The sequence below is a fragment of the Macrobrachium rosenbergii genome, chromosome 19 (assembly GCF_040412425.1).
Source record: "Macrobrachium rosenbergii isolate ZJJX-2024 chromosome 19, ASM4041242v1, whole genome shotgun sequence".
NCBI classification, from domain to species: Eukaryota; Metazoa; Arthropoda; class Malacostraca; order Decapoda; family Palaemonidae; genus Macrobrachium; species Macrobrachium rosenbergii.
Genome location: NC_089759.1, coordinates 31,504,157 through 31,529,156, shown reverse-complemented (window position 1 = coordinate 31,529,156; position 25,000 = coordinate 31,504,157). Strand labels below are relative to the sequence as shown.

The 25,000-nt window shown below is 36.5% G+C and overlaps 1 protein-coding gene and 1 long non-coding RNA gene across 3 annotated transcripts in view; one reads left to right on the top strand and one right to left on the bottom strand.

Moving 5' to 3' along the window:
- Positions 1–21,346, bottom strand: part of LOC136848802 (uncharacterized) — a 263,629-nt gene extending 242,283 nt beyond the window's left edge. The window contains exon 1 of the long non-coding RNA XR_010856143.1: positions 20,903–21,346. This is a non-coding gene — a long non-coding RNA (uncharacterized lncRNA). The remainder of the gene's footprint in view (positions 1–20,902) is intronic.
- On the top strand, positions 9,482–13,177 carry LOC136848799 (uncharacterized). 2 transcript variants are annotated; one of them, XM_067121451.1, is made up of 3 exons: positions 9,482–9,632; positions 10,845–11,180; positions 12,190–13,176. In XM_067121451.1, the coding sequence occupies exons 2-3, from the start codon at positions 10,849–10,851 to the stop codon at positions 12,299–12,301; spliced, it is 444 nt and encodes a 147-aa protein (XP_066977552.1). In that variant the 5' UTR covers positions 9,482–9,632; positions 10,845–10,848; the 3' UTR covers positions 12,302–13,176. The 2 variants fall into 2 exon arrangements, with proteins under 2 accessions (XP_066977552.1, XP_066977553.1); XM_067121452.1 differs by having other exon boundaries at positions 9,573–9,600; positions 12,190–13,177.
- Positions 21,347–25,000: the final 3,654 nt, after the last annotated feature.

The window sequence follows — 25,000 nt, the reverse complement described above, 5'->3', positions numbered from 1 at the left end:
CTATGACTAATGCCTCTGTCAGTTCACTAGAGTCCAGATGTCCTTCTCTAATACTGTCTGAAAACGTCCTAATTATACACTGTTTTTATAAGTCTGTCGTTCACTTCGGTCTGTCCTTTTGCCTGCAATTAAAATTTTCTACAATTTTATTATTCATATTTCTCATTCTTTCAGTCTTTTATACCAATACGCCATAAGCTGTCTGTCCTAATTTCTTTAAATTTTTTTCAAGGACATACAGCATTTCAAGTAAACTGTGCAGATCTGGATCAACAACTGTTCTTTCGGCAGCTTCCGTCAAGCACCTCTTCGATTAATTCTCTCTCCTTATCTAGTATTCAACTCCTTCACGACTTTATATTACCCTTAATACCATTAACACTTTTTATAATCCTTTACCATTACAGTGGCTAAAATCCAAATCTGAAAACCATTCACTCTTAGCTTATCTTGTTGAAATATATTCACAAGCCTTCATCAGTTTTTATCTAATTCATTTAAATCATTCATTTAAATTTCGAATCAAGTGTCCTCTCCCAGTAAGATGTTTAATACAAATATTGCTGATAAAATTTGCAACACAGTTAACTTAAAATCTTATCTAAATTCTCTTGCCGCCTCAATCATTTAGCTATTGAGTAATAACAGACATTTTGGACCCATTTTTACGTGGAAGTAGTACTATCATGTCAACTTATCATTTTGGCTTTTTTTTCATTATAAAAAGTACGATGGCTTATACATGCAACACGAAGATTCTTACCAATAAATCGTTCTTATTTATGGTTGTTAAACGTTCTCTTTTTAACAATTTTCTCATAAAAGTAATTTACTTGGAAATTTTGGTAAAGACACGATCATTTTTACCTATGAGGTTCTCTGCTGAAACCCTGTCAAATGTTTTATTTCTCAATTTCTGAGTTAGGCCTAACTCTGTTCATGGTAATCTAACAGCGTCAAGTCCCTGAATATTGTAGGTGATTATATATATATATATATATATATATATATATATATATATATATATATATATATATATATATATATATATATATATATATATGACTCCTCTCCATCCACAACCACTCAACCTTCTCCACTGACCATCAACATAAGAAAATCAGCTCATTCAAGGGGCCCCTGCAGAGACTGTGGAACTGCAGGGCACTATGCTGGTGGATATCCTGGTTGCCCAAAACATATCCCCTCTACCAAGCAAGTAAACCTGATCAGTGCCATGACCTCCGTGGCCATGCCGCCAGATATGTCTCACCCCAAGCGGGTGTGGACTCAGTCCGTTTCAGTGGTACCCATGGATGGCTCTAGCCTACCAGTGAACCTGCCGGTTACGGTCGACACTGGCTCAGATATTTGCCTGATTGACAGGGCCAGAGTGCTACCCAGCACCACTGTTGACAAAAAGACCAGGTGGATGATGACTTGGGTAGAGGAGCAGACGAAAACCATTCCCACAGTCGAGCTTCAGGTGAACACCCATTGGGGCACGCAACCGCACCGTATTGGCGTGGTGAGCAAAATCAAACACGGCGTAGAGTCCCTGTTGGGTTGAGACCTTCTCTGGGGATGCCCTTCCCCAACGCCACTCTGCTGCCTAGCTACCTCCACCAAGGAGGCCTTACCTCCAGAATCACCTGACCGGGACACCGCCGCCATGACAGGCATGCCACCGTCAGCCCTACCTTCCGCTCACCAAAGTGGTCAACGGAAGGGGCACTCTCCATGCAACTCCAGGCCCTGTCCTCGCTCCTCACAAAAGGATGGCCACCAAATTTTTCCTCCCTAACAGCGACAGGAAATTGCCATAACCCAGTACCGCTGCAAGACCTGTAACATAACAGGTGCCCAAGCAGACTACCAACTAACACCCTAGGCAACCTTGTAGTACTAACTCTGTTAATAAAACTGTCTAATACTCAAGCTAGTACGCACCTGACCGCTCAACATAATTAACCCTTCAGGTTGCTCATGTCCAAAAATATTGCGTGTGTTATCCCATAAAGGAGTGTGTAACCTGTAAATAAGTGTAATTTAATTTAGTGCCAGGGCAGTAGGATAGTAGACCATGTCAACAACACGCATTTTTACATGTATCCTTTGCCTAGGAATAAAGTTCCCCTGTCGTCACAGACAGCCAGCAGAAGTCTGTTGATACCTTTGTATAGTGTTAGGCTCTGCTGTAGTTTTATGTATTTAGAAAATTCGTCCCTCCAGTCCGTTAGCTAGGAAATCACACTTCATGGTGGCTGGAGGAGACCCCACTAGGGGAGACAGATGTAGGCGTCCTAATCCCAATATCGTGTGATATTGGGGGACAGAAAGCAGTTAGGGCACAAGAGCCAGTCAGAATAGTAATTGGGTTGCTAGGTTGACCCTTAGTTAGTCTTAACTATAAGACCTATTTCCTTTTGACCTTTGTACTGGTTGTTATTGCTCTTCCAGATAAAATCGCTGTCCTGTGCCTGTCCCTAGAAATCGGGTGGGACACCTCGATGACCTCTCTCCGTCTCACTCTGTGCCAGACCTCTACAGCGCAAGGTCGCTTGAAACTTAACAGCACTAAGCTGATACTGTTCTGTCCTCTTACTGCTGGCCATATGTCAGAACTTCTGCAGCCTAAATTCATCTTTTGCAAGTGAGCTTCATGAACAGATGCAATAAGGTATGTCTTGAAGTTGCAAGTAACGCCAGTGCTCTTTCCTTCTCGTGAATTTCTCTCCATTTTCAGTGTTTCAAATTTTCATTCTCCTAAACAAAGTCCCTTTGTTTCCCACAGCCTAGCATGCACATTTGCCCTCATGACTTGTTCCAAGCTTAAATTAAGTTTGTTCTGTGATAATAATTAGAACACTCCCACCATAGTGTTATCATGTCCTAATTAAGTCTAACTGATATTCCCCTCCATCGTGAATAATTAATTTCATGTGAGAGAAAGTCTGTGTGTCACTGAATACTGACCTGGAATTCTTTTCCAGAATCCTGTCATCTGGCTCTTCAAAGTTATGCACCTGCACTTGCAAAACAATCGTCTTAGAAGACTCATTTCCATCTTGCCACGTGCAAGAATCTTCTGCAAAAGCCATCCACAAGGGTAATGTGTAGGCCTTTCAGTGTTATCGGTGTGCTAATGTAAAATAATTTATCAGCCAGTCTTAAGCAGTTTATAAGATTCATGTTAACATTTTATTTATTGGCTAACTGTAATTACACCTTTTATTGCACACTGCATGCGCCTTGATGGCTAGAGTGCCAACTTATCCATATTAATTTCTAGTTGCAAAACTTGTAAATAAACTACTTCAAATCTAACCGACTGGTATGAAAGACAACCTTCCCATTTTCCTTGAATAGATGTAATTTCAAGGTAAAAATATTATTAATTACATTCACTGTTTATGTTCTGAGCTCTAGGTGTTGGCCCCTAAGGCAAATTACATTCAAAATTCAGTTTAACTCTTCCAACCGGACTCAGAACGTAACTATATATATATATATATATATATATATATATATATATATATATATATATATATATATATATATATATATATATATATATATATATATATATATATATATATATATATATATATATATATATATACATGTGCATTTATTTGAGTACATTTACATAAGATATGCATGTAATGAACAAGTATAAAAGACATTCTATCCTTCGTTTCATTCTTATTTGATTCTTCCAGTTCCTCTTTCCAGCAAGATTGACATTAAATTTCATGGCATGACCATGAAAACTGAATAGTCTGTCTGAAAATATAGAGCAAATAAAGATCGTCGGTCAAATGCAAAGACTTTTCCAAACTGATATGCTTTTTGATTAAGGATTCAGGTACCATTCTTTCGAACATGACATGTCAATTAAGTTTGGAATAAGTCTGCAAATTGAAATAACTTGTTGCATCAGAGATGTCAAGAGCACTTCTTTCGATATTCACAGATTATTCTAACACATCAGTTAGGTGACTGAAGTGGAATGAGATAATAAATTAAATTCTTTCAGTTGGATATCGTTGGTATAATTATTTTTATATATAATCCTTCGTCGATTTTTACTCAATATGGTTTATTTAGGCAAACATTTTACAACAGCCATTTCTTTTTTCCATCTGAAAATCAAATTATAAGTAAAATAATATAATTTAAATTCAGTCTTCCGTTATTAAATATCGTTTACAATGTAGACACTGATACTATCTATGAGGCTGAGGATGAAACACAACGAATTTCTGCATCATTTATAATAAAACGTCGTTTCATTACTGCAATTGAGAGTCATGATAAGCCCTGTTTTCTTTCATTTCTCTTTCTTAAAAAAAAAAAAAAAATCTGGTAATACTAAAAAATAACCGTTTCCTATGTTATGTTTCCGCAACATCAGTCTTTTCAGTTACAGCCGTGTAATAGACATCAGTTTTTTCTTTCATTTATTTATTGTTCTTTAGTGTAGCACTTAAAACGAAGTGTCTATTATACACACTCCATTTCACTGGAATTGCACCATACATCTATTGCCGTTCTACTATTGTTCCCAAACCTGTGAAACGCATTGTTGTAGATTACGCAATTTTTCGGCTTCTCTCTAATTGCCTTTATCAATCTTTAATCACTCAGTGTTAAACAAATATAGTTTGTCTTTGATGACTCTAGTTAAACCTTTGGAAGTTTTCGATAACTAACAATAACCGAGTCGAAAAAATACGCGGTTTACGAGTTTTACAAGATTACATATACCTCTTAATTTCCTTACGTAAGGGGTAATGGCGATAGCAGCACAGTGGCCTTTTCTAGTCGATGTACGAAAACAAGCAAAAAAAGTACGGAACTGATTCTGGATTATCTGCGATCGAAGCGAGGAACTTGTATTTTAAATGATGGAAGGCACAGAGGTAAGAATAATGTATTGTAGCGAAAGATTAAAGCGCGTTGCTATTACACTAAAAGCAAAATAGCTCAAAAATCCATTTCCCAACCATAGTTTCTTAAGCAAGGATGATAATGAAAGTTACAGAGCAAGGAGGAGAGGAATTTAATTAAGACTTAAGATTTATCTTGTTATTCTGATGGCCAAAACATTACGTCAGGAATCCAATACTATTAAACATAATACACAATGTATTTCTCGACTAAATTAGATACTAAAATGCAGGTAAGGTTGCTTTAAAGTTCCTATTAGCACTCTCCTTTATAATTTCAACACTAGTTAACTCTTACCAAAATCAATACAAAATCATCTTGAGCATTAGGCTTTTGAAATAATATTTCAAAATAACATTTTTACGCTGATCATTCTCATTTCGTGTTTCAACCAGTTCCAAGTGTGTGTGTGTGTGTATGTATATATTATATATATACATATATATGTATACGTCCAGTTTATATGTATATATAATAAATATACTATATATATATATATATATATATATATATATATATATATATATATATATATATTTGAAGAGAAGATTTTTGCGTTGATCATTCTCATTTCTGTAATACACCAATTCAAAAATGTATATATATATATATATATATATATATATATATATATATATATATATATATATATATATATATAGTATATATATATGTATATACAGTATATACATATAAATACACACATACAGACACATATATGTATGTAAATATATATATATGTAAATATAAATACATATATAAAAGTAATATATATATATATATATATATATATATATATATATATATATATATATATATATATATAATCAAAATCAAAATTCACTGACCATCGTTACTTACATCCCAGGCAGATGTTTGAATCCCACCGGTTACGAAGTACTAATCAATTAAAATTCCCCTTGAGTATAAATTATTTCCTTAGGACAATAAACCGGATATTAAAGGATATGTCAGGGTGTATGCAATAAAAATTCACACACACATACATATATATACAGATAACATTAAGAGCGGCGAACTGTGTAATTATATCAAGCTGATGTAATGTCAAATCCACAGAAAGTTACAAGCGGTTAAAAAAAAATTAACGTACAAGCGGTTAATAAAATTAACGTAACAGGAAATATTGTCGTGTCTCATTTCTACAGACACACAACACAACGCACGAGTGTGTGCGCACACACTCATGCATAAATATATACTGTACATGTGTGTATATATATATATACATATATATACACACACACAACATACACATAATTACACACACATACATATATATATATACTGAATCATGGATGAACGCCTTGTTCTAAAAATTTCCATAACATTAGTCGATTTATGTAACTAAACTGAACATTCACCAGCAATGCACCGAAATCCCCATACACGCTCTGCACTATTCAAGAAAGGACACAGAGCTATCAACCTCTTCCCAAGTAACTTGCTGAGGCGCCACCTGATTAAAACTGAAAAAACTGAATGATGAATAAAAGTATAAATATATATATATATATAAATATATATATATATATATATATATATATATATATATATATATATATATATATATATTCTTACAAGTATACATATACATATATGTGTACATACAAATATAATATATACAGTATATATATATATATATATATATATATATATATATATATATATATATATATATATATATAAAATTTCATACAAATGAACTTTGTCGTACAGAAAAGCCACTGGGGCAAATAACAGAACATGGCAAGGTATTATTAAGAACAACTTCACAGAAATTATTTCCTGGCATTCTGAAAGATTACCCCACCTCTAGACAAAGGCTAGAAAACTGAAATTTTGTAGCCCCATGCAAGAGCCTGTATCAGGTGACACTGAGTTGGCAGGTTTATAGAGTATCTTGTAGGTTGAGGAAGGCATGGTATCAAAAGACAGCAATGCTAACAAAACATTACCACCCGTTTGTACATAGGAGTTAAGCCGAGAAGATTAATTCAGATATTTCTATCAAACCTTTCCCGACTTTAAGGAAAAAACTGCCCAAGTGAGTGGGCCACCTTTAACCGTGAACCTGCTGGACCAGTTACCCGGAGATGGTACGCTTGGTACATGTTCCCGCTGCCTGAAATTTACCAATGAAGTCTCAGTTAAACTTGTGAAAAATTCGGACCTTCATGATACATGTGAAAAGGGAAGCTAATTAACAAGACCTTCCATTTCAAGATATTTCCGGCTCTATTTCGAGGGGTTGCTAAGTTTCAACCGAAAGATCCCATTTTTCATGGAGGCAATTGCATGAAGCTCCCTACCTTTGGAAATCTAAACAAACTTCATGCACTGGCCCCTTGAGGAAAGACAGTAAGCATTGCTCACCGTGACACCTGAGCATAAGCATGCATCGTTTGTGTAAAGAAATAGACCCAAATGCTTACTTTATGACGTTTCTAAGTATAATCCTCTTATCATATGCAAGCCTTTGAGACCTGGTTGCATAAAGAACTAGACCATTATCAAGGTACGAACAAGTAATTTCATTTAAATTTCGTTTTTTCCAAAGTAAAAAGTATTTTACTCGAGGTTTCTTGTTTTCCTCTTCTTTTATAACAAAAAATAACATTACTTTCTCTCTAGTTCGGTTGGAAATATTCATTCCCAAGAAGTTCTGTTAGTACTAAGCATGCAATACTTGGCAAAACCCCCAAACAGATTGTTGATAAACCGTCATATTTCCTGTATTTTCAGTAAAAGACAAAATCAAAGACACGATCGTCTAAACTGATGAAAAGAAATGAATAACAGTTTTAGTGGTAAGAACAGGGACGAACTGATGATAGCAACACACTCGCATAAAGTCAAAAGCGATTAAGTTTTACCATCAATAATCTCCAAAGTAAAACCTGAACAATGTAATTGCAATACAGTTACAATTTATACGACAAATTAAGATGTAAATTATGATGCTTGTGCAAATAGGGAATTATGACGGAGACTGAAGCAATATCAAGTCTGATATTGGATGCAAGGTATTATTGCCTCCTCTAATTCCAACCAAAGCAATATCTTGGCCATTATTGCTATTGACATAAATAGTGGATGCAGTACATTGTGTTCAGCGCAGACAGGGAACTGATTATATTTTCTATAAGGGGGTTTTCATTTTAGGTCGTTTCCCTGACAGATATTAGAATCAGTAATTAAATTGAAATGCTCAACGTAGCCGAAAGGAGATTATGCATTCGCTTAAGACTTTTCCTTTATATGTTTTGCTTGTTTGCTTTTACTGGCGACAAGATATTTTTCATAAGAGCTGATTAGATTTCAAAACTGACCAGAATCCGAGCATTCTTTTTTCGCTAAAGGGGGCAGGATTGGATATTATTCACATAAAGTTTATTTGATATTGGCATTAAGAAGGCCTCTATTTATTAGCGTACTTTTTCATTTCAAAGGGACCTTCTCAAGAAAAAGTGCGCCTCTCTGAAACAATAAAGCTCTCGGTTGTGAAATGCATCCAAATGTAAACATTGTTTTCCATAACGTTTATAATGAGTCACACAACATTTCCTCAGTTAAGCATTACCACTAATTATAATTCGAAAAGGGTACATCCACCATCACCTTAAGTTTCCGGGTCTCAGGAGTTAGTACGTGCTACTCATTTAGGGGAGTATCGGCATCGTTATTCTGCTGAACTTTCACTATATTCCCTTTGATGTAAAAGCGTTTTTAAGACACGGTTATGGTCGTTGGCTATCACAAGCTCAATAGAAGCACTATTGCTTCCTTACTTAACATTAATCATTTGATTCATTTACTGGTATTAATATAAAATTTAGGCCAAAGGCCAAGCACTAGGACCTATGAGGCCATTCAGCGTTGAAAGGGAAATTGAGTCAAAAAGTTTTATAAAGGTGTGACAGGAGGAAAACCTTGCAGTTGCACTAGAAAACAACTGTTAGGAGAGGGTGGAATATGAACAGAGGTACAATAAAAGGAACGAAAGGAGTTTTACCTAGGGACCTAAAGGACGCTGCAAAGAACCTTAAGTAGAGCACTACAGTGCACCGTGTGATGCACACTGGCGGCACTACTCCACGAGGCTAATAATTACATTATTAGTTTTGGGTACAATCAGTTCACTGCCTCATTTCTCTTCATTATATTTAATCGCATGAATGGTTTTATTTTGGCAGGAACATACAGATGAAATCAATGACCTTCTGACTTGCCCCACCTGAACTACTAGATCAAAAAGACAAAGAATAACGAAATAATGATAATATAAACAAGACACATCGAATCATGCGTCAGCAATTACAAATTGTTACGCCTCTCGCTCCACTCACTATTCCCTTTCAATCCTTTCGTTTCGTCTGTTACGTAGGATCCCAAGGACGATGGGTTCCCTGTGCTCTCCCTGTCACCCTTCCCGAGGCGTCATAGAGCTCTGTTTCCTCGTCGGCACGTCCTGTTGGGCGTCACTGAGCTCGAAAAAGTCCCGGATGAGGTGTTCTCGTAAAGACCTTTCATTCGAGAGAAGGGGAATGTGTATATAAAGGCTCTCGTTCATGAGGTCACCTATCAGTCACCTTCCAGTGTCTCAGCTGATCACACTGACTACCGGTACCGTGCATATACATTCGTAGCTCCCATAGGTATTACTCGTCATCAGTAATAGTTGCGTGTGTGGATTTTTTTTTTTTTGTTTTTTTTTCGTTTTTTTTAATAACTTGCATCCCATACATTCATACAGTCAGCGGGTATTATAACAATACTTTTTTTTTATTTGTTATCCTTCTAACATTTTTATTGAGGCGTTTATAATCTTTGGATTAACTGTTGGATATTTTTCCCCCAAAGTATTCTGTTCAGTATAGCCTAATTGTGTTTTTTCTCTATATCAGTTTTTTACCCTTAAATATTTACTTTTTCAGTTGTCTTTAATATATTCTGTTTTCTTCTTTTTTTCCAATTGTAAATAATTAGTTTCGAGAATTCGTGCGATAAAGAAAATATGTAATGGAATCTAAATAACTTTTTGTCACGAAATTCTCATTCATAACGACAGCTTTATAACAAAACTGAAACCGCATTTTTCATTCTCTTTAGCAATCCCGATACACTCACCGAACTTTGATATCATTGTTGCAAAATAGTGAGCTATAATTTTTCTTTTCCCGCGGATCAAAATATTTACTGCGCCGGTGCTTTTGAAATGACAAATCAGTGCACCTGAACCTGAAAAAACCAGCGCTCATCGGAGTGAGTGAAAATTAATGAGCTTTTTCGTGCTCTCGTTCACAGCTAGTTAATGGTCACCCTTCATTATCAGAGCATTAACTGTATCTCACATAATCTGAACCAGCAGCCAATGATAACCTCGCTCATAAATCGCTTGAAAAAAAAATTTCTTGCGCGATCTGCAACGATTTTGCTTTTTTCCCAGTGGGGGGGGGTTAGTGCCGTCAGTGCACTTGACGGGGTACACTGTGTAGGCCCACTACAAGCTGTCTGTTCTGTCTATTTGGCCCTAAATGCACCCACTTTTTAGCCTTTTACTTTACCTCCATTCCGCTTCCTTTCTTCCAAATCTTTCTGTCCAAACAAACCAAGTCCCTCTGTTCACTGTCTTAACTCTGCATAGCTGAAAGTGTCCCGGTGCTTGGTTTTATATCCGAATTTCCATAAATTAATCAACAAATTTTTTCAATCATAATGCTTTTAGACAGTCAGTTATTACATTAATAATTGTAATCGATTTTATTTAAACAGTCCCGTTTAGACAGTCTTATGAGGCCTGAGTGTTTCCAATCAGTATTTTGATTAAATGATGAGAATAGTAATAACACTTTGTCTTCGACGCCCAGCACGATGCCAGTCACCACCACCGCCGCTACCATTGTCGCTGCAGCATCCAGCCCCCACGTCGGCACCTTGATGAACAAGGTGGACGAGCAGCTAAGAACAGCCGGCTACGATCTCAAGAGCTTCATCAAGTCCATCGACCTCCACACCGTCGGCTTCCTCACCCTCCTCGTCGTGGCCGCAATCTTCCTCTTCGATCTCCTGAATTACGGCTACTCTGCCTACCTCGGGAACACGTCCTCCTACAGCTCTTACGGCAGGAGCCTCGTCACCAACGCGGCGAAGGTCTGGGACCAAAGGGAGCAGCTGGGATTCAACAACGTCATTACTCGTGGCAGGTGAGGGGCATTTTCAGTTGCTTGGATATTTATATCAATTCGACTTAGCAGTGAAATTAATCTTGTTTACATTGGAAACAGTTTCACAATTCTGAGAGTGACTGACCAGAGCTCAAACCTCTTTTTGAGAGAGAGAGAGAGAGAGAGAGAGAGAGAGAGAGAGAGAGAGAGAGAGAGAGAGACTCTCTTGGATCAGCCTCCGATTCTGGATCTATTTCATAAGATAACTGAATCTCCCACGGTTTACGGTTTATTCTTCCCCAAATTTTCTATGAATTTCATTCACAACTTTCGAAATACCTTTTGTATGAATATAAAATATAAAATTCCATGTAGAATAAAATAAAAATATAGTCACTGTTCAACTCCGTTGACGGTGGTACTAGAACTAGGTAATTACGGCCTATGTTTTCAAGGAAGTTCCATAATTCTTGGAAAATATCTCGGAAATTTTACAAAAGGCAAATTGCAGTTTTGTGCTTACTTTCATGCAGTCTATTCATCACCCAACGGTTATGTCAGTTGTACAAAGCGAAATTATTCAATTTCCGGCTTGAAAAATATTCGGTAAAAACCCCACCAACACCTTTGCACAAATGGAATGTATGAATTCTTTTGACAAAACGTTGCATCATACTTCATAATGAAGGACATACAAGAGTCATTTTAAACTGGTTAAAGTACAATGGCGTGAAATTAAGTGATAGCGTCAATGGCACGAGTGATAAAACTGTTATAATAACAGGAAGTGAAAACGCTATACTTTCGCAAGCGAAAATAAATGGAATGATTTTCCTATACACAAACCAAGGCAATATTAATATTGAAAATATACCATTAATATTTTACAGTAAGGTCAATAGTTAAGAGAGAAAGTAATTCTGGTTATTTTTGTGGTGTAATACATGTCAAAGTTAAAAATACACCTATGAGGTTTGAAAGTCCGGTTAATCCCCATTTTAGAGAATAACAGTATTATAAAATAACAATAACGGTTTTTTCCTTTCAGCCGCGGTCTCGACTCCATGACACAAATTCTGGACACACTTGCGGACGCCGTCCTCAAATACGAGGGCGAAGATAACAAGGTCGAGAGTTCAAGGCAATCGAAGGACCTTTGAGAGATGAAACCCCAAAAGATACGAAGTGAATTTCCATATTTATGAGTCAAATCATCTTTAAATTAGAACACACACCCGTTATATAATGAGTCATTCATCACCGATCATATGACACCCATTATCTGCAAATTACCTTCGGACGGAACGCTTCCCTTGAATTCCGCAGCAGAGTCTACTTATTTAAAAATTTCTAGTGATTCTGTTACGGCTGGCAGGATAAACGTTTCCATACATTTTTTTATTTTTAGCATATTCCAACAACGTTTCCAACTGAACTCCTGCATTATATTTCTGGCGCGAAAGCGTCACTCTTTTGGAAAATCGGTGCATAATTGCACAAATACCAAGTATAATAACCAGTTACCTGGTTCAAACCATTCGTTTCATCTAAATAAAATGCATCACAATCTTATGAACTTGCGAGATAAAGAAAAATAACGTTTTTTATAACGAAAACTCTCCCATCGAAGCAGCAATTCCTTTGTAACTAAATTTTCAGTGCAGCGGAGCTTTTACACGGAAATCATTCATCAGAATGTGCTGCATCAGATGAAATGGATATATTCAGAGTTGTATTGAATCAAATTTGTTCATTTTATACAGATATACATTTTTCTCTTTTATTTTTCATTTAGGACAGCACAGGTCGAGGTATTTTTAATTAAAAAGAACATATCCAATTCGCTGCAATTCCATTTTATTTCACAACATACTGGGTTATTTATAACGAAAATTATAACATGCATGCTTTGCTGGCCAAAATGATTTGCATGTTGTCATTTGAAGGTTTCACTTGTTATTATTTATTTGCTTCAGTGCATTGTATTTTTGTACATGAATAAAATAACAGCTTTTAATGCCCTAAAATTATTCGTTTTGTTTCTCACCCCTTTGATTTTTTATATATATTTCTTTTATAATATTGTAATTAATAATCATGTGACCTTTAATGATTGACGGACACGGCATGGTGATGACATTAAAATTACATCGCCATTTATTGTTCATACGTTCATGCTTCTGCAGATTCAGATTTATCCTTTTGTTTCTATTTCTACAATTTAAAAAAAAAAATACATTTGTGAAAAAGGGGGATTCCCACCAGTCGCACAAGAAGGAACAAATGATGTAAAAGAATCAGCAAATAGGAAATCATTTCACGTGTCCTCAGCAGATATTGTCTTCCGTTGGCACACATTCAACATATATACCTTAGGATGACCAGTGACGGAAAAACGATAAGGTATGGATCGCTTGTCATAACAATACTCGAGATTCATGGCAAATATTTTTTTTTTTTTGAGGGTTACTGATATATTGAATTATCTTATCGATAGCGAGCTTAACGGAGTTTACTGTATATTTATCTGTGTGTTTCATGAAATTTTGTGTTGGGGTGATTACGGGTTTATGAGACTAGACTGAATTTCAAGATTGATGTACTTCAGGACGCACATGAGGCAGTCAATTTTTTTCCCTTTTTGATGTTAGAGGTATGTGTACACAGGCTCTTGAGACTGGCTAATTTTATTCTTGTAAAACAATTAAAAAAATAACTATAAATGCGAAGAAAGAGTGGTTAAAAACGCATTTTTTATCATCTGTACATCAGGATGGGCTAACTGTATGTAGCATATTCAAATACTTATAAACCTGATTCTCTCTTTGTCCATCGCGCTCTCTCTCTCTCTCTCTCTCTCTCTCTCTCTCTCTCTCTCTCTCTCACACACACACACACACACGCACACGAACTGACACATACATCACATACATACATCCAGATCCATCGTAATTTAGTCTGAAAAATGTTTGCATGAGTATTTTAAAAGCTGCGTATTGTGCAGACAGATCATCAAATCCACACCTGCACACTTTTCCCCTCTCATATCCAGATAACAGTGCTTGTAAACATGGTCATTTGAATAATCAAGAGACTGAATACAAATTCAACCCTGGTATTCACTCAACAAAGCTGACATTACCGCACCTATGCTTACGTTTAAATCTCTTGATAAGCCCGGACAGAGAAAACCCGTGTTATGAAGAGTAACATTGCTTGATACAACATAGAAAAAAAAAAAAAAACAGTCAGTCGGTCTTCCCAGAGTACGCTCTAATGATTCCAATCAATGCAATATCCTCCAATAGCCCTTCCATCAATGTTAGCCATGCAGTTTTTAAATACCATTTCGGGCCAGCCACTCAGTTATTTTGCATGAAATTAATTGCCAGAAGCAACTTCACCATGAATCGGATTAATACCAAACCTGCTGTATACCAGCATGGGCACATGCAAGTGTAATTCTGAATTACAGAGTTACTGGTAATATATCCGAGTGAAATGGAATGCAGGGACATACAGCGTTTATTAAAGTAAGTAATATACCGAAATTGGGCGGAATCGAAAACAATATTGCTGTGCGTGTTTATCGTTTTCTCTTTGCAATAATGCGGGTTTTGCTTCGTTCAATTCTGCGTGGTTATGTTTGATGAATGCTATCAAACACTGTGTGCTGAATTCTCTCATGCATATATAGCCATTAATCCCAAAACAAAAAATATTGAACAAAGCATTTTTACCCGCGCTTAGTCTTGTATTTTCTTCAAAATAAAATATAATAGAGTTCCCTATTAAAAAACAGCATTTATCTCTCCTTTTATATATACATATATATATATATATATATATATATATATATATATATATATATATATATATATAATGTATGTATGTATATAATATACACATATAATATGTCTGTATATATGCACACATACATATAATAAATATATATATATATATATATATATATATATATATATATATATATATATATATATATATATATATATATATATATATACGTATATATGTATGTATATATATATATATATATATATAATATATATATATACGCTATATGTATATATATATATATATTTATAATATAATATATAAAGTGGGTATATGTTAAATACCTGCTTCCCTTGAATAAGATGGCTCAGTTGTAAAACAAACCCGTTGCTACAGCTTTTACAGACTTTATTCTGTAACCGCCATGAAAACGAAAGAACACTTATAGAACTACAAAAACTCAAAAATAACAAAGAAACCTCGTCATTACCTCACTGGCGTATATTTACAAGCCATTCATCTCTTAAGTTTATTTTATTTCACACTTGCCTCTTATCAATGTGCCATTGTACACAGTACATTCAGCATTTTCTTTCTTAACACCTCGCTGTTCCTAATACTTTTTTATCATACATCACTTTCATCTGTCTATCTTCGTGCGATTTTTCTCCGCACATTACCCAAAAACTACAAAACACGAAATCACCTATTCACCTGTTCAAACTTTCCTTATAATGTAATTACTAAATTTGTTATCATTTTAACATTTTTATTACTCAGCGTGGCGACATAAAGCAACCCTGCCTTACACTCGGTTCCATACATCATCTGTGTGTTTCTTGCTGTACACTTTCACCCAGGCTTTAACATTATCAAGAAAATTCTAGTTTTGAACACACCAGCACCAAATGACGTCACTGGCCGACGCTCCTTACATACAGACCTTTCCCTTTACTTTCAAAATTCTCTTTCATCTGCTTTACATCGAATATAGACGGTCCCTGGCACTTCCCCACGCATATCAGCCTTACTACTCCTTTGTTGAAATTTCCATCACTTGCCCTACTTTCTCGGTTAACAATTCCGTCCATAATCCCAAGAATAGTGACATATCCATGTCCCTAAACTTACTGTTTTCCTTTCACAGAGAACAGTCAATGCCCTCGCGCATTCCTCCGAGACCTTTCACTTTTCGGGAACAAATTACGTACCTCAGATGCCCACGCGATTGAAACGTCCCGTTATATATTCTTATGAACCTGCTGTGTATGCCCTAAGCGCATCTCTGTGCTCTTACAACTATAAATAATTAGCATGATTTTGACTAAGAAATAATTGCCACATAGAGACATAACGCAGCATAATTTTCTGGTGAATTAGTTCTGTTAGCTTTGATTACGACAAATAAGGAAGCCTACATCTCCCACCACAACATAAATTTTAAATGTTATGAATAATTCGATATCTGCTATGCCTAAATTTGTTTATGCTAAAGAGGTTCAATTCGTTTGTTTTTCTAGCAATGAAAGGTTTCCACTTTCCACAAGGCAGGACTGTTAGCAGACCAATAGCCTGTACAGCAGAACATCGATCTCATCAGTAATCTAATATTCTTAAACTATGTTATTGAATAGCAAATATCATGAAAATCGATCAATCAACTGGTGAAAGGTGAAACGTAAATTATACATAAATTGATTGAATAAGTCATTAACCGGTTAATCACCATATGTGCAAATAAAGGTAACAGTAATAGCTCACAACAAGGAAAAGTATATTCATAAAATATCCTCTCTGAAATGCAAGATGACCAGAAAAGAATCCGATTCACTTCCGCGTCTTCTGTAATGTCACACACAAAGAGGTCACCGCCACTAAAGGCAGCATTATCATCGTCCTCTGCTGGAGGCAGCCAGACCTTTCCTGTTTGCCTGCCCACGTTACTTTCAAAGAGTTACGTGAACGGATGAACCTCCCAGCTGAAGTCACTCGCAAACATACACACAAACCCGGGCGTGGACATACATTATGTGTGTGTGTGTGTATATATATATATATATATATATATATATATATATATATATATATATATATATATATATATATATATATATATATATATATATATATATATACTAGCTGACCAACCAGGCACAGCCAGGAATACTCTGAAAGACAGTCGATCATTTACCTTAAAAACCGAAACCGAAACATCCCAGCTAAACCTAAACACACCACAACTGAACCTAAAACCCCTAAATAAAAACACACCCCTACTAAACTTAGACACACCTCCCACTAAGCCTAAACACACTCCCACTAAACCTAAACACACCCCCACTTAACTGAAACATCCCCCCTAAACCTAAGCACACACCCCTTGAACCAAAACACACCCCAACTAAACCTAAACACATCACCCACTAAGCCTAAACACACCTCAACTAAATTTAAACTCCTACTAAACCTAAACACACTGTCCACCAAATGTAAACACCCCTTCCACCAAACCTAAACACTCCCCCCACTAAACGTAAACACACACCACCCAATAAACCTAAATGAACCCCCGACTAAAACTAAATACACTCCCAACTAAACCTAAACAGACCCCCACCCCCTAAACACCCCCTGAATCGAAACACACCCACACTAAACGTAAACACATCACCCACTAAACCAAAACACTCCCACACTAAACCTAAACACCCCTCTCACCAAACCTAAACACATTCTCCACTAAACATAAACAATCCTCCCAATAAACCTAAATGCACCCTCCACTAAATCTAAACATACACCACCCAAAACGCCTACTCACACCCCTCACTAAAATTACATGCACCCCACTGGACCTAAACTCACTGCCACTAAACCTAAACACACACCCCCACTAAACCTAAAAACACCCCTCACTAAACCTAAATGCACCCCACACTAAACATAAATACATGCCCCCTACTAAAGTTAAACACACCCCTACCAAATGTAAACAGACCCCCACACTAAACCTAAACACCACCTAAATCAAAACACACCCCCACTAAACTTAACCACACCCTCCCTAAACCTAAACACACCCCACTTAACTTGAACACCACCACTAAACCTAAGCACACTCCACTAAACCAAGTTCCTCACTGAACGGGTGGGTATTGTTCTCGGCTAGCACTCTGCTGGCCCAGCGTTCGATTCTCCGGTCAGCCAATGAAGAATTAAGAGGCATTTATTTCTGGTGACAGAAATTCATTTCTCGCTATAATGTGGTTTGTATTCCACAATAAGCTGTAGGTCCCATTGCTAGGTAACCAGCCCTAGGAGAGCTGTTAATCAGCTCAGTGGTCTGGTTAAACTAAGATATACTTTTTTTTTCCACTAAGCCAAAACACACCCACACTAAACCTACACATATCCCCCACTAAACCTGAACACACCTCCACTAAACCAGAACAAACCCCAACTAAACCTAAATGCCCCAACCACTAAACCTAAACACCTATGGAACATTGGTTGAAATCATTATGTACCCATCAGTTGTCAAGATCGGTAAAGCGGTTGCCACATGAGTTACAAAGGGAAGTAGGAAGGGGGAGGGGGAAGTGGAAGGGGAAGGGAATACGGGTTTGAAACCTACCCTATTATCTGAGTTGGGTCAAATGGTGGCCACGTGCCAAATCTCAAGATCGGTCTAGCAGTTACCACTTAAGTTGCAAAGGGTAGTGGAAGGGGAGGGAGGAGGGGTACGGCCAAAATTTGTCTAGACCGGTCAAGCGGTTACCACATAAATATTTCAACAAGAGAAGGTAGGTCGCTGTAAATTTAAAAAATAATATAAGATAAATAATCTATATTATACACTTCTCAGCCGCATTCAACGTGTTCAAAATAAAGACAAGCTATCGCGTTTCAGGTGATAAATACTGTTTTGTTTTGTTTTGAGGTGAAATTCAGCAAAGCTTCCAGGCCAGATACCACCTTCACAATGTTGACAAAATATCTTGAGCGTACCCATTTGGAATGAACTACTGCACAATTTTTTTTTTTTTTTTTTTACCTCTGACAGATTTACAATATTATGTGTATTTGCAGATTCTACCGCATGGGATGCGCTAAGCACTGGTTCAGTGAGTGAGGCTTCATGTATTTGTATCAAACGTCTTTTTTTCCACGATTTAACCGGATCACGCATGTGTGCATGCGTTCACGTGTGTGTGTGTGTGTGTGTGTGTGTGTGTGTGTGTGTGTATATATATATATATATATATATATATACGTGTGTGTAATGCCACAATGTCACCTGATCCTCACTCCAGACCTACGTGTTTCGTAAGTTACTTGACGGCTTTTACTTTCTCTGTACTGTATATACGTTACACTATTGTAGATGGAGTTCATTAATTATACTTCTCATTTCTTTCTACTTCAACATTTGCTTATATATGTGTGTGCATGTGTCAATATTTTCGCATAAAAACATGTCATCCGCGTGTAGCCTCTTAGGATAAACACTCGCTTCGGCTGCAGTCGGTTTCATTTCACTGTCCACCCGCGGGTGAAGATGTGGCACACGCGCATGGGTAGCACGTGATTTTCTGACACGCAACGTTTCCGATATCGTTGGCTTATTGTGGTAAATACTAAACTATTACTTCAATAACATATTTCAGTGTTTATGTATACAAAAAACCCTCGCCACTTCTTATATAAAATCATAAACATTACCATTATTCGATATTATACCAACACGGGCAAACTAAAGATCAATTTAATAAGACAGTCTACTCCGATCGAACCCAACCGAACCCTTTTAACAATGGTGATTTATCTCAATAGTATAGCCCTGGCTACACTTACAACTATGCTCACAAAGTGCCAAAATCATAAGATTTTCTTATCATTCAAACTTTATTCTGTGTACAGTTTCGTTGCAGGCATATAAAAATAACTTTTTTACGATGCCAAAGTAATATCAACGTCCGTAAACTGAAAATTAACCTTTAATATTGTTTACCGGTAGAAAAAGATGCATGGACCAAAGACGCTAGGCCTATAGGCTACTACTGATTCACCAAATATTTTACTGGGCTATTATTATAATTTATATACTCAAGAAAAAAATATATAAATATGCAGAGTATTCTGAAAAGAAAGCCACAATACCACTGTCATCATGCAATGCATTGACCTGAAAATTCCCGCCTTCCAACCAATACTGCAGTGGCTGTTCCATCCATGCTCCCTACGCCCCAGACAGCCTCAGTATTTCATCCTATTTCGCGTATTAACAGACTAATGTAATTTACATGCAAGAAATTATTAGAATACCTTTACCTTTTATTCGCACTCGCATGGCCAGATGTCTTTTTGCTTACATACAACGAGATAAAAAGTCGTGATTTAATGCCTATCGTTCGTCTACGTTTGACCTGAGAATGCCGTTTGTTACAAGTTAGTCATTCGTGTGCCTACACTTGCTATATTATCGATGTAAATCGGCCTGTTTATGATCCATAAAATGAAGTGTGGATGTTGTGTGTATATATAAGCATTCGGATGGATTCCTGAATAAATATTTTGCATGTCATCACAGTATGCCTACGATGAAGTGTGGACAGATGGAATCAAATAGACTGTAGTTAGTGTACTTCCTTCTAGGGCAATATAATACAAAATGTTCATAAAAGCCTATAAAAACATAATTTTTACAATTCACTGTTTTACATGTCCCTGAAATAATCTGGCATGTTACTCATCAAAATCACATATTTTAAATAAAATTCACTCCGTCTAGGCTAACCTAGGCCTAGACCTATGCAATGCTCCTTCATCGGTTTTCAGTTCTTAACTCTAGCCTATAATACTTTAAAACGTTTCTGAACTGTAGGAAGCAAATACTCAATACATTTTGGCTTTAAACGAAAAATGAAGCATGCAAAATATAACAGGCCATTGCCTATAGTACTCACCAAGACCGCCAAAACGTTTCTCCATTTTGATCGTCTTGATAAACTGGGCTGACATTCACGGCTGAGGTGCACTTTTGCAATACTTTTCGAACATTATTCTTACTATACAATTCCTCAAGCGCATCACTGAATCACGAGAAACAGGTATACGTTATGTATTCAGACCCCAAACAACGACTCGTAATAGCAAATACTTCACTCCCGAGCCGGCTCCCGAAAACGCGGTTGAATGACAACCCTCGCGGCAGACTCTAATTCGACTTGAAAACCTCAAGACGCTGCTCTGACTGTGCTTTCTTCCTTTCTGTATTACAGCACAAAGTGTTCCTGAAGTACATGAATCACGTATACTCTAACATTTCGGTTTCAAACGCCGATAAATACGGCGGAATACGTCCCGCATTTCCTAACGACACATGTCACACTTCTGACGAAAGCAACACTGAAGCTAACGCTCTGATTGGTTGTTATTCCGTGAGGTGGAATAAAACAACCAATAGTCGGGCAGCATTCTGGTGATGGCGCCAGGCCATCACAATTTTAGATAATATACCAAGACATCAATTTGAAAATTAACTATATATATATATATATATATATATATATATATATATATATATATATATATATATATAAAAAGTGTTTGTGTTTGTGTTCGCGCGCGCACTCCTGGGCATCGTGAATACGAGTGTAAGGATGTGATGGTATGCTTGAAAATTTTGGAACCATCCAGCTTTGCAGACAACATTGCTGACGAGTTTGATATCACCAAATCGCCGAAGTCAGACGAAACATGAACACTTGATATGAAATCAATGGAAAGCGATGATGTGACTGTAATCTCCGAGGATCATCGAAATGGATTCATTAGAGCTTTTGTGTTGTAGTCGATGCTTTACATAATGGGAAAAAATCCCAGAAGCCCCAGTGCTTTCAAGGTTTTGATCGGATTAACATGAAATGCGAAAGGCTTACTTGTCTTGTTTTTTAATCCTCTTTTTTCATTAATTAGCATTACATTGTAATGCAAATTAACAGCCAGAGTTAAACTGGTAATGATGTGTCCTATCGTTGCTGCAATGATGCATCTGCATAATAAATGGGCTTAGAGTTACTCTGCCGATCAATGACTAGTTTATCATTTGTCATGGGTGTGATTTTTTCATTTGGTGTTATTTTTCATTTCAAATCGTTATTTTTAGTTCTCATTTTTATTTTGATTAATCCCAGTAGCTTTTTATATCACTCGTCTTCTTTAATGACACTGATTTGATTTTTTAAGTAGATTGCAAATAATCATTTTCTTATTAACTCAGCGTTAACTTTAAAGAAAAGAGAAGCAAATAAAATTATCCTCGTAGGAGGTTTTAGTGCCGTCAGTGCACCTCACGTGGTGCACCGTAGGCATTATTTAAATTTTTGCAGCTTCCCTTCGGCCCCTACCTGCAACCTCTTTCATTCCTTTTTCTGTACCTCCGCTCATATTATCTTTCTTCCACATGCTTTACCACCCTCTCTAACAATTGTTTCACAGTGCAACCGCGAGGTTTCGCTCCTGTCACACCTTTCAAACCTTCTTACTGTCAATTTCTCTTTCAACGCCGAATGACCTCGTAGGTCCCAGCGCTTGGTCATTGCCCTAAATTCTATAATCCATTCCAATCTAACTAATAAAACTATAAGTTCTTTCAAATATGATTAGAAATTAATTGTAATTTAAAATAAAACAACATGAATACTTCATTAAAAGCCTTCCAAACAGAACTTACCAGTATTCCCACAGTATTTTTTTTTTACTGCAGGAACCCTTCAACTAAAAAAGACCTTGATTTACTCAGATTTTTTTAGTTAATTGTTTCATTACTTTGTTGATTTTTCTACCCTGCCTGTCTAGACAGGGTTTAATTTCCTTTTGTAAATTTAAATTTAAGTTAGCCTGAAAATTAATGGAATTACTTTTGGATGTGAGATTTCTTAAACGAGCAAGCGTGGTCTCCCCATAGGGTCTTTGTTCTTGATTAAATTTTGCTACTTATGAAGTTTTGTCACTTATCAGGTCAGACCCCACAATCATTTGGTAAGATGAGAGCCTACTGTATAGTATGCCACTGTATGCCAGCCAGCTGTCAGTATGTGTGTATTTATTCTGATGTGATTTCCAGCTTGCTTTGGTTGCTGCATCGTTTTTGTTGTTCAGCATCCGTTAGTTGCTCTTGATCACAAATGGGGATTTATCTATAGACGCTTGCTCAGAAAGCTTTCTTCTGTTTCATACTGTCCTTACTTAACATGGATGGAAAGTCTAACAAAAATAATACCCAAAATAATAACAGTAGTGAAAGAAGATTGTAGGAGTACAGGGGTACTGCAATCATCCTGATATATCCATGCTCATAATGACTTTAGAGTCTTGAAAACGCCTCAAGTTTCTGCAGTTTCCGATAAATCCCATTTTCGTGACTGAAAAGAAAATTCCCTGCTCTGATGTACTACAACGTAATCGAACCATCTTAAATGAGAATCTGAAACCGATTCTTTCTGTGGGTTTTAGTGAACCCTGTTGTAAGTTCTGTTTATTCTATTTATTTCATTTTACCTTATCTTTAATATTGGGGTGCATGTGGGGCCTGCAGTGGCACACATGTGCTTCGGAACAACGTTCCCCTGGCATGCTCCAATCGTGAATTATACATCCTATTGTGTTGACATTTTGAACTTTTGTCTGCGAAACTTACAATTATTCGCGATAGTTAAAGCTGCGTTTTTTTTAAATACTCATAATAACTGAACTACTGGGAAACTGGGCTTTCCCTGCCTAAAATATATTTGTCAAAGGCTTCATTAACTTACATAATCGCTTTCGAGTGGGCATTCGACTTTAGTGGCTTAATTTTGGTGCCAACTTCTAATCTCCGTAGTCGAAATTGTTGAGAGCATTCATCATCAACGTCCGAAGAAAAATAAAAAACAAATAAAGAGTAATGCCACGGAACTGAGTTTGGAGTTGTAATGGCATAACATTTCTTATGATAATAATTGCTTTTGACTGATCCTATTTTCATGAACCCAGGGAGAGCGTAGCCAACCTATGTTTATGTTGTCTGGCTGTGGTATCGATTATTCTGTGGAATAACATTATTCCTTCGCTTTTTGTTGTGTCATTGCTGACGCTTAATCACTGTCCATTCCTTTATTTTATTTTCATTTTATCAAATTTCTTCTAAAAACAAATATTCTCTTAACGTAGGAATCAGATCGTCTTGTTTCGTTGTTCAGTTCTCTTCAGCTGCTTACAAAGACTCTTATTCAATATATTCCTTTAAATTTTCGTTATTACTTTCATATCGCTACCGTTTTTTTTTTTTTCTCTGCGCCGGTAACTGCGTCTATTCTCTCTCTCTCTCTCTCCCTCTCTCTCTCAGCCCAAAATATTCCACCGCTAATCTATTCCTAATCTCCTCCTTGCCCATATGATTACACTGTCCAGGTCCTGCAGGTAATTTTCTCTTAGGCCTAAGGTAGCTATAAAAGGCTTACTGAGACCACCATAACTTATTACACCTGTCCTTATGCGCCAAGAGCTTTCTTTGGCTGACCTTCAAATTCGGTCACGAAGAAAATATGCTTATGAGATCGAAATAAACCTAGGGCAATTGGTGTTTCCAAGAGTGTGATAGTGTTTTTAAGAAGTTCATTTTTAATTTAAAACGCTCTCTCTCTCTCTCTCTCTCTCTCTCTCTCTCTCTCTCTCTCTCTCTCTCTCTCTCCAGTTTTGTGATAGTATTTTATAGTTCCTGGGTTTTTTATATTTTATTAGTTAAAATTGAGATAGAAAAGCTTCTAAACTCTCATTCAATTGCCATTTACATTATCTCTCTCTCTCTCTCTCTCTCTCTCTCTCTCTCTCTCTCTCCAGTTTTGAAATATACATACATAGTTTAGTATAGGCTATTTATTGTGTTTTTTTTTTAATATTTTATTAGGTAAAACAGATAGAGGCGCTAAACAGTGCTTTTCAAAGGGCTGAAATTCAAAATCTCTTTATTCAATTTTCAAGCCATTTACATGTATTCTTTTTCTATCACTCTTATTCCAGGA

Excerpts from the sequence above, each read along its gene's own strand:
- LOC136848799 (XM_067121452.1), top strand. The coding sequence starts at position 10,849 with ATGCCAGTCACCACCACCGCCGCTACCATTGTCGCTGCAGCATCCAGC. Across the intron at positions 11,181-12,189 it reads AACGTCATTACTCGTGGCAG|CCGCGGTCTCGACTCCATGA; the intron begins GTGAGGGGCATT and ends TTTTCCTTTCAG.